This window comes from Parasteatoda tepidariorum, chromosome 4 (assembly GCF_043381705.1).
Source record: "Parasteatoda tepidariorum isolate YZ-2023 chromosome 4, CAS_Ptep_4.0, whole genome shotgun sequence".
Taxonomy (NCBI): Eukaryota; Metazoa; Arthropoda; class Arachnida; order Araneae; family Theridiidae; genus Parasteatoda; species Parasteatoda tepidariorum.
The window spans coordinates 793,189-805,218 of record NC_092207.1 but is presented as its reverse complement, the minus strand read 5'-3'; the positions used below and the strand labels follow the sequence as shown (position 1 = coordinate 805,218).

The 12,030-nt window shown below is 27.5% G+C and overlaps 1 protein-coding gene across 1 annotated transcript in view; it reads right to left on the bottom strand.

Moving 5' to 3' along the window:
* LOC107440106 (zinc finger transcription factor huckebein) overlaps window positions 1–9,331 on the bottom strand; it is a 20,809-nt gene extending 11,478 nt beyond the window's left edge. Inside the window, exon 1 of the mRNA XM_016052910.4 lies at window positions 8,849–9,331. Coding sequence (XP_015908396.1) covers window positions 8,849–9,188 — 340 coding nt within the window. The 5' untranslated portion in view covers window positions 9,189–9,331. The remainder of the gene's footprint in view (window positions 1–8,848) is intronic.
* Window positions 9,332–12,030: the final 2,699 nt, after the last annotated feature.

Sequence of the window (12,030 nt, the reverse complement as noted above, 5' to 3'; positions counted from 1 at the left end):
TATTTTTATGCTAGTGAGAACCAAAACAATATGGAAATGAATGAGGGAAAACTGGATCCTACCACGTGATTTCCCGGCCAATAAAAATGTAGCGTTAAACGCTTAACGCAACCTTGTTGGAAGTCGCATAAGAAGTACAACTTCAAAAATAAATAAATAAATAAATAAATAAATAAAAAAAAAATAAATTATAGCGCTATTAACAATTGTTTTATTCGCTATAGAATAGCAAATTATTGACATATTTAATAAGTTTTTCGAATATTAATTGTTTGCATTCATAACACAATTAGTAATGTTAATCAACAGTGCTCTCTAATATTGACACTGAAAAATTTACAGCAGTATTTTGTAATATTCTTAGCACCTTGTGAAATTTAACACAATGTACTGAAATATTCACATTTCGAAGCAACAATTTTAGGAATTTAATAACTAATTGCTGGTGTGACAACAACATTTTGCTCTAAAACACATAGCATTTCTTTAAATTGTATAATGGGCATTCAATACTTGAATTACAATAAGTACTTGGATTTAAAATAAAATACATCACTAAATACTAATTTAATAAAGAGGTTCTAATCATAACCTACTATTAGGCATCAATTTAAAAAAGAAGAATAAAAATACCTTTTGCGCAAAAGTAATTATTGAAGAAAAATGCAGCAGCGTTACATGAAAAACATTTGCGCTAACTTGAAACCAAATAAAGAAATTTTTCTTAAACAAATATTGTATACTCGTAAAATTTTTAAAAATTAATAAAATAAGATTTATCAAAAGTAATTTAATTTAGAATCATTGACGTCTTTCAAAGAAATTTTTTTTTGTATTACTTTTTTTATAAAATTATTATTTTATTTATGTCTCATTTTTTTATTTAGTTTATAAAAGTAGAAAAAAAAATCAAAACTAATTGAAAAATTAAAAACCTACAAATTTTAATACGTTTGAAATGAGTAGTTTAATTTCCATTCTTTTCAATTATTTCTGTTCCTTACGATCTTATTTCTTCTTGTCCAAAATTAGTTTTGATTTAAAATTATAATAAATTCTAAAGCCACGAGTGCAGTTTCAACAAGACAATCACAATTCAAAGTTATCAATGAGACAAAATATTTGGTTAAATAAAGACCATCTGCAATAATATCATCGTTTAATTCGTTGAATCATTTTTCATTCTTTATTAATGCCACGATTATTCTCTCATTGCGTTTTAATTACTTTCCTTTATGGATTATCTGTCTAATAATGCTTATTAAATAGCCCCAATTCATTCGAAATAATAGGACATTTGAGACAAAATAATGGTCTGTTCTATTAAACGAAGTATTACAAAAAGTTCGTTATTACGACACATTTTCAAGTAATAAAGATATAAAAATAGCAACCTTCTGCCATAGCATATTTTTTCTGAATTTTTTTTTTGCTATATAATTGAGCAATGTTGTGCGAAAAATGTGTCTCTATTATGTACCTTACGACAGATATATTAAAAAGTGAACATTAACAAGAAATTTTATTCATTAAGAAAAGAGATGCTTAGAATTGTTCTCAATATTGGTATCTATATATATATTTCTCTTACACGGCACCAAAAAAAGCCTCATTACAACTCCCCGAATAGCAACGTTAGAAAATCGATCCATGATTGCTGCTAAAAATGTCACATGGCAAATCTATATAAGGTGGCTCAGCATATAGCGCTTTTAAAAACGGAAACAATAACNGCAAATTTTCCATCTCCTACTAATATCTCCTAGGAATAGAATAGCAATATTAAAACTATTATGTAGTGGTTAATCTTTTGTTTTTATTTTAATTAGTTTCTTGAATTCCACTGTTTTGCTTACATACATTTAACTCACAAAAATATAAATAAAAACTCTATTTCTGATCACACAACTTCATTTTAAATACTACATGAAATTACTTTCGATGGTCTCTCTAGTTTAACAAGTTCATCAATCCCTTCATTTAAAACGAGTAAAAATCTCAAGGATCAGAATAACTAGCTGGTCATATTATGAGACGCACTATATGTGAAATTATAATTACCAGGTGATACTATACAGCTTTATTGTTTTTATGCGAAGGAAACCGGTTTGCATTTGCTTGCGCTCCTGAATCAATGGGTTAGCATTGTAATGCAATACGTTAAAAATAAATTCAAATAGGAAGAATCTTCCGAATGAAAACCCATGACATGTGTGTTTAAATATATTCTATATTTACTTACAAACTCGTGCAAAACATGTCATTATTGAGAAACTACAATATGTCTAATAATTTGATCTAATTATTATAATATATATATATATATATTTCTCTTACACGCCTCACGAAAAAAAGCCTCATTACAACTCCCCGAATGGCAACGTTAGAAAATCGACCCATGATTGCTGCTAAAAATGTCACATGGCAAATCTAGCTGAGGTGGCTCAACATATAGCGCTTTTAAAAACGGAAACAATAACCAGAGTGAGCATTATCAGGTTGTTCAATTCAGATTCATGCCCTAAAAACATGATAATATTTAATTTAAACTCAATTAGGAATTAATTAATTAATTGAAGTGAGAATGCTTTAAAAGGCCGCTGTTGAATTGATATTTTTCTACTGGGAGCTACCTAAACGTCTAAAAAACGTTTAAGTGTTTGTATTGAATGCATTGAATTTTTTTATATTTCGCGTTTATTTATGCATTGAATTTTCACGCTTTAAAATGCAGAATATTAGTGAAGCAATATTTGATAATTTATTTTGCTAATATGTTTCTTATTTAGCTAATGTTTTGATTTTTTCACCATGTACAATCTAAATAGCTAATATACTTTTTTAAAAGCCAATAAGAACATTGGTAGAATTCTTCTACATAAGTACAATACTATGTCTTTGATGATAAAATACTATGTCTTTGATGATAATATATTATGTCTTTGTGCTAGAACATTGTGTTCATTGGCGAGCGAGCGCAGCGAGCCATGGTTCACGGCGTGAACCACATAGGATTGCGTAGCAATTCTCGGGGGTTGGCGAGCGTTTGCGAGCAGGGGGCGGAGCCTCCTAGTATTGAATAGTACATTGCACCAACTCATTCACGAAGGCAGATGTATTAATGGATATAAATAAAACTGTTACTTATGATAGAAAAAAAATTCTTTATTCATACAGAGAACTGATATTATGCGCTTGCATCCGTATCGGTGCATTTTCGCGCAAATTTTCCATCTCCTACTAATATCTCCTAGGAATAGAATAGCAATATTAAAACTATTATGTAGTGGTTAATCTTTTGTTTTCATTTTAATTAGTTTCTTGAATTCCACTGTCTTGCTTACATACATTTAATTCACAAAAATATAAATAAAAACTCTATTTTTGATCACACAACTTCATTTTAAATACTATATGAAATTACTTTCGATGGTTTCTCTAGTTTAACAAGTTTATCAATCCCTTCATTTAAAGCGAGTAAAAATCTCAAGGATCAAAATAACTAGCTGGTCATATTATTACATACAAACTCGTGCAAAACATGTCATTATTGAGAAACTACAATATGTCTAATGATTTGATCTAATTATTATAATATCTATATATATATATATATTTCTCTTACACGGCACCAAAAAAAGCCTCATTACAACTCCCCGAATGGCAACGTTAGAAAATCGACCCATGATTGCTGCTAAAAATGTCACATGGCAAATCTAGCTGAGGTGGCTCAACATATAGCGCTTTTAAAAACGGAAACAATAACCAGAGTGAGCAATTATCAGGTTGTTCAATTCAGCTGCGGCAATCTCATACTATTAAGCTAGGAAGAAGTGAGTCGTGGATCTCTATTTTAGTATTTTGTCGAAAGCGCTTTTCTGAAGTACTTTGTACAACTAAATAAGATTCTTTTCACAACACTTAAATATCTACTTTATTTTCTTCATTTATAGAGAAAACAGTTAGGTTAAAAAACATTTCGCTAAAAGAAGAACGAATTCTAAAAGAAATAAAAATAAACAACTTAAAAAATAAAAATGCTGTTGCCAGCTGCCGAATTTTTTGAAAGTTAACTTAGCAACATAAATCAAAATAACATAGAAGCGAGCGCCAGCGAGTAGGGGGCGAAGCTTCCTAGTAATATAATAATACCTGATGTAACAAATATTCTATATTTATATAACAGATCGTCTCATTCATTCAATCGTCAAGCTTATGTTATATATCGTCTACTTTAACCAATTGATACACTAACGTAAACAAGTTCAAACCGGTTTCAGTCACGTAAAAACAATACAGCTCTGTAGTATCAGCTGATAATTAAGATTCTACATAGAATCTTATAGTGCGTCTCATAATGTGGGCAGGTACTGTATATTCAGAGTATTTATTGCATGTGAAGTTTAAAAATAGGATTTTCATTTAAATCATGTAACTAAAGGGGGAAAAAAATAGGGAAATGTTATATTTGTAAATTAACTGGGAAAATTCAAAATTGTGTTCAGCCTTCGCCACCCTCATTATCTAGAATGGAGTATCCAATTTCTAGATGAACAACATTAAATTGTAATGATGGTTTGTAAATGCATTTCTAACAAGTTGCACATGGGTGCTTCTGATTAAGAAAAATATGAATTCATTGTGGCAAATTCATGTTCATCAACTTTCTTGATAATGAAGTCTAAAAGTTTCGTTATTTGACTGTATCCATAGTATTTGAATCCATAGTATTTTTATTTATTTTTTTCTGCTGGAGGGCATATACAGTCAGACCCCGATTCAGCGGATTCATAGGGACTGAAAATATTATTCGCTAAATCGGAGATAATGCGTAATATCGCAAATGCACTAAATAAATAAAAATCTTGCAATTTTTTATTCCGGAATTTGAAATACAACGAATGATTACGCACTGATTCATTTGAGATTTTAAAAGCATATCGTGAGTAAGGTTTGCTTAATTTCAAACCTTAAAACGTTGTTTTCTAACGTCATGAAGAGAAGAATATTTTCCTCTTCATTTACATTACCTCATTACGTTACTTCATTAAGTTTTCACTGACAGCATCAGAAAATGTATTTCAATGAAGATTGACTTCTCTGTTGCTATTCTTTGTTTCTTAAAAAATCTACTTCATAAAATTCGTTAAATCGCGAAAATTCAGTAACTGGAGGTTCTTAAAAACGAGGTTCGACTGTAGTTTTGAAACACACTCTCCGCGTATATTTTTAAAACCTTCCTAAATACGTAAAAAGTATTTACGTTGCTATGTCTAATGATATATTATAAATGAGATTATTTTTGTCACCAGTTTTGACTATTTTTTTCATTTTTTTGTGTATACTTATACAGAATTTAAAACTATAATTTCAATTTAATATTTTATTTTCTGACAGAAATAAATTGCGCTTATATTTTGATAACAGTGATTCTGTTTTGCAAATATTTATATATATTTTTTGTGCACTTTCCAGTCTACTACTATTAAAAGTTAAAAATAAATAACAAATTAACTCTCGATAATAATTCAAACACTTACTAGTGCTGTTTTTTCTAACATTCATATCTTTAGAATTTCGTTTTTGCTTCATTTTTTTCTTCTAACTTTTTACTTAAATTGCTTACTTAAGACAAATTTGGTTTTTAGCTGCGTTTAGCACTTTTTCATTTTGACTTATTATTCAAAATTTTCTTTTCTTAAGGTTCTTGGCTTAAAATTTGCTTAAATCAATTTCATACTTTTGTTGGACTATTATTAAGACTCAGAAAGAGAGCAAATTGAAGATTTTTAAAAACTGATAACTCTTTTGTATATTAATTGCTTAAATATTATTTTTTGACTTCTAACGAGGAATTTTTCTTTTCAATTTTTTTTGTTTCCACATGTTTTCAAGCATATTTTTTCAATTACAATCAATGATTAATAGAAATTTTATCTCAATTTTAGCTCTTAAACCGCTATAAAATCATCATTAAAATAAAATAAAATATGAAAAAATCTGAAAATTTTAATGGAAATTATGATCTAAGCTAAAAAAAAACAACATAGAAATTCTGGGAAAAAGGAAATAGTGTTTAATTTTTAAATTAAATCATGTTAAAAAAAGAGCTTTGTTAAAAAAAAATTTACGTTATTTCTTAAAGCAATTTTTTATATTTCTTTATTACTTAATTTCGATTTTACACTTCTTTCCTTAACACTTCTTCTTGATATTGCAGAGATTTTTTTATTATTAGCTAATAAAGTTATCAAAATATTTAACTTCCTTTGATAAATACTTTTCTTTTTAAATTGCAAATATATCTTAGGTTTGTGAAATTTTAAAATTCTTAACTATCAAATTTATTTTTTTATAAAAGTAAATTAGAATATATTTTAAAATTTTTTAAATAAGTTTTGCTTGCTTATTATAGATGTAACACTTTTTGCACTCTTATTAAAATATAGGAAATTCAGTTTATAAAACAAATTTAACTATTCATTATGCNTTTCATAATTTAAGCATGGTAAAAGTATATATGAGTATAATCTTCATTCATACCATTAAATCTTATTTCAATTTTCAGATAAATTAAAATTTAAATTTATAAAATATGGGTAAGCAAACAAATTAAAAAATGCTGCAAATTAGTTTTTGTGTGTGTGTGTGTAAAAGGTGAAATACGCAACTATTATGACCTTAATTACAATCAAGCTATCGAAAATTACTTACTTTCATTCAAATTATTATTTTTAATTTGGACATAGTGGCGAATGGAATAATTATAATAATCTCATAAGTAACGCAGACGTTAAAGTAAGGTTTAATTTTAAAAACTATTATAATGTTTAAAATATAGAGTGAGTCAAATACAAGATTTAATACAATATGTATTAAATCTTATGCAAATTATCACTTCTTTAAAAATAGAAGGAAAAGAATGGAATACATCGAATGTAATCCCACATATAACATCCATCAAATATTGTTTTAATTATCTATTTTTTAAATTTAAAGTTAGCTAAATATGGAATAAATCAAATTTTTTTACATAAATATAATGTTTTTAAATAACATAATATTTTCGTCATTAAAATTGTCACATTTAAAAAATAATAATTTTAGCTTAGTCAAATTTAGACAAACCAAATATAAGGTCTTTAATATTAATTGTGTTATTTTTGTTTTGTTAATAACATCGAAAAGTTTTTAAAGATTGAAAATTGAATAATTCTAAATAGAAATTTCACAGTATTAGGAATTAAACTTCTCAAAAAATTTTTTTACCTCGAACATAAAAGAAAAAAATACATGGAATAAAAATTATTACTATAAGCTTCATAATGAAGGTATATTGTTCAAAAATAAGAGTGATTTCAAGAAGAAAAAAAAATTCTGGTACAATTACCATACTGTATTGTAATGAAATTTCTGATGGGAAAAAACATAATTCTAGTATTAAAAATCGAAATAAACGATATTTAAACTATTAATTAGTTAATTTTTCCGTTCAAATTGTAACGGTTTACCGGAAATTCTGGTTCTTAAAATTATAGTTATTACTACTACAGATTTAGTAAAATATACAAAACTGAAAAGTTAATTTAAGCAAATTGAGGGTTTTTATTCCTTGCAAAATCACCACATTTTACCGTACTTACCAAATGTTATCACATATTTTACGAACGTTTTGAAACCTATTGCTGATAGTATTCAACATTAATTTTAAAAACACATTTTGAGGAATCTTAAATAAGACAAGGCTATTTTTTCTTCTTCTTCCTGATGTTTCTATAACTGACAAGTGGAGTGTCACTTAAAATGATTTTCTGAACTCTTAAATTGTAGTGTTTATTTTCTTGATTACTTTTAAATGCGGACTAGCAATTAAGAATACTTAGGACCTGGAGCATTTAAATTACAGAGTACTCAAGAAAAGCAACATTCTTAAAAATATCATAAATATATTGGATCGGAAATATTAATTAAAAAAAATTAATCTCTTTAACAAAGATATGAATTTCCATCCTTTCTGGTTTAACGTTGAATACCTTGAATCATGTATTCAGGTGGTAAAATGAACTAGAGTTTAACCTTTAATTTTTATTTTTAATAATCTTTTGAATATGCATAGTAAATGAGAGAAAAAAAAACATATTGATGTGTTTCGAATTCATCATGAACAATACTGCAAATTCGTGTACAATAATTTCAAACATAATCACTTTTCATATAAATAATCGCTTTCAAACGTAACTACTATTTATCTAAATAATCGTTTTCAAAAACTACTTTTTTCTAAATAATCGTTTTCAAACATAGCGACTTCTTATGTAAATAATCACGAGTTTAACCCTTAATTTTTATTTTTAATAAATAATCTTTTGAATGTGCGTAGTTAATGGGGAAAAAAAAGCATATTGATTTATTTCGAAAATCACCATGATAAAGATTACAAATTCATGTACTATGATTTCAAACTTAATTACTTTTTATATCAATAATAGTTTTCAAACATAACGACTTTTTGTACAAATAATTGTTTTAAAATATAACTTTTTTTAATGTAAGTAATCGTGACACCCTCCGAAAAGAAATTGTGCTCAGCGCGTGCGCCAATGATGAAAATTGTCGCAGATAAAGAAATAAACTGACCAAGATACTAGATGTGTTCTGTAATAAATAAAATAGTTTTGGTGAAAAGTAAGCAAAACAATAAATAAATCTCTAAGCTCCATTAGAGGGATATGAGGTTTTAAACATACTATACAGATCTATGTACCATGTAAGCTTTAATTTGCCTGATAGTTGATTTAGCGACATGTCATATACTGATTATAAAGTGGATGATAGCAAATTTAATTACCTGTGTGGATTCTAACGTGTCCTTTTAACTGTCCATTATTGCTGAAAGACACTTGGCAGTGAGGACACTGAAATCTCTTGGGCCTTTGCTTTTTGGTCTTGGGTTGCTTTAGAAGGTGGTTTAGTTGATGAGATGAGATGTCCCAGTGAGGCTGAGTCACTTGGAAAGCCATCACGGGTTCCACAGTCGTCGTCTGATGCTGCTTGGTCTTCAACTTGAATGCTGATGGCGCCCACAAATCGCTGGACGATACTTCTTCAGTTGCTGATTTTCTCAGGGAATCCCCCAAAGCCCACGGACGGAAGAGGGGTGTCCGATTGCGTACCTGCTTGAAAGCCATGGGGGTAGTCGCGTGACGAAAAACCTCTCGAAATAAGGCACTTATGGGGATCTTGTTTCCAAAGGGTCTCTAAGAGCAGATGGTGATACCCATTGAAGAATACTATTCACACAACAATGCTATGCCACGAGATTGAGATTGGCTATTTGACTCTTTACCCCCCATCCATTCCTTGTTCAACCCCCCCTCTTTTTATTCCGCCCCTTCTTGTGATGGATGAACGGGCACATTCTGTAGTAGAAATCGAGGATCGCTCATGCTAATAGTGTTGGATGTTTTTAATAAGCATGTGATAAATGTGCAAACATCATTCCCCATCTCACTACACTTCAATTTCGAGTTTCATTTTGTTAAAAATAATGCTTCTTATAATCTGATATGAAACTAAATTGTTATCCTATTTATTTTGAAACATTAAGTGTTTTCGTATTTAGTCTAAATTAAGATTTTCTTGCAAATAATTTTTAAACATATAATTAGTCGAATTCAAAACTGAGTTCTTTCTCCAAATTGATGCTGAAATTTCAAACGCTGATCAAAGGCTTTGAAATTTCAAAAACGCTGGCATAAGTTATTTTCTTTCAATTTACAATTTTTCTTTCAACCTATTAAAAAAAAAAGTTCCTAAACGACTATGGAAATAACTGATCTGATAAATCCTGTAACCTCACTAACTGGAAACTTCCAATCATTGTGTTTTCTCCTCTTCTTTTAAACTATTTCCAATTATGGTTATAATTTTCTTCTTCTTTTTTTTAAATGGGAAAAAGGTTGGGGGGGGGGACGTTATGGTGAATGTTGCATTTGAAATTTCGGACTTAAATAAGATCAAAATTCAATTGCTTTTAAATAAAAATTTATATATAAAAAATAAAATAATGAAAATTTAATAATTTTACTGTAAAAGTTTTTTTTTTTAGAATATGTGCAAATTAACAAATTAAATGTCGTCTTTATTATTTATAAGGCGCTCCCATTTCTCAATCATCCTTAAAATATGATAAATATTTATTTTATTCCAATTTAAATGAAAACAAGCGAAATTTCTTTCTGCATAGTTTTTCATTTGACACCTGGCATTATCGCATTCAATAAATTTTTTGTTCATTGGAAAATTAAACAGAATTTATAAGACATTGACGTATTACGTTTTATTATTATTTATGTACCACCACACATAAATTTTTTCTTCTTTTTATGGAAGCAGCAAGATTTTTGTGCATCGCAAAGACTTTTTATAATAAATCAGAGGTGAGAGATTAATTTTTACACCTAGAGATGTCGTCATGCAGTTCAATAAATACATTAATTTGGAAGGTCTCTTCACCAAATAATATTTGTATTTAAAGTAATGTTTTATTGAAAAATGAACTACAAATGCTCATTATCTCAAAGTAATATTGTATAGAAATAAATATTTTTTGCAAAAAGCTCAACAATTTGTATTTATTTTATTTCTTATTCAGTTTTATTTATTAGTTTTCTTTATTCATAATTTTTTTTGTTGTTTAATTTGAAAACTAACTTAAAAGTTTTCTCCAAATTGTCAATATAAATAAATATGATATATTTTCAAGTGCTTCGTCCACAAACAGGTTTCAAATTTTGAAATTGCCCAGTATTGAAACTTAAAAAAAAAAAAATTTTTTTTTTTGAATGCAGCACTATTAAAATATTTTAGACTCTACTGTACAGTCCCTAGCCGTAGACTCACTCTAAGATTCTATGTAAAATTATAATTATCAGGGGATACTATACAACTGTACTCGGAGGAAACCTGTTTGCACTTGTTTACGCTCCTATATCAATGGGTTAACATTGTAATGCAGCACGTTAAAAATAGATACAAATAGGAAGCATATAAAAGTCTCCTGAATAAAAATCCATGTATGTTTCAATATAAAAGTATTACATATAAACAGCAAATCATGTCATTATTAAAAATCCACAGTGCGTCTAATAACTTGATCTAATTATTATAATATACCCATATAATGCTTTATCTAATAAATATTCTATATTTAATATAATATATCGTCTAATTTATCCTATTGTCAAATTTATATTATATATCGTCTAATTTATCCTATCGTCAAATTTATATTATATATCGTCTAATTTATCCTATCGTCAAATTTATATTATATATCGTCTAATTTATCCTATCGTCAAATTTATATTATATATCGTCTAATTTATCCTATCGTCAAATTTATATTATATATCGTCTAATTTATCCTATCGTCAAATTTATATTATATATCGTCTAATTTATCCTATCGTCAAATTTATATTATATATCGTCTAATTTATCCTATCGTCAAATTTATATTATATATCGTCTAATTTATCCTATCGTCAAATTTATATTATATATCGTCTAATTTATCCTATCGTCAAATTTATATTATATATCGTCTAATTTATCCTATCGTCAAATTTATATTATATATCGTCTAATTTATCCTATCGTCAAATTTATATTATATATCGTCTAATTTATCCTATCGTCAAATTTATATTATATATCGTCTAATTTATCCTATCGTCAAATTTATATTATATATCGTCTAATTTATCCTATCGTCAAATTTATATTATATATCGTCTAATTTATCCTATCGTCAAATTTATATTATATATCGTCTAATTTATCCTATCGTCAAATTTATATTATATATCGTCTAATTTATCCTATCGTCAAATTTATATTATATATCGTCTAATTTATCCTATCGTCAAATTTATATTATATATCGTCTAATTTATCCTATCGTCAAATTTATATTATATATCGTCTAATTTATCCTATCGTCAAATTTATATTATATATCGTCTAATT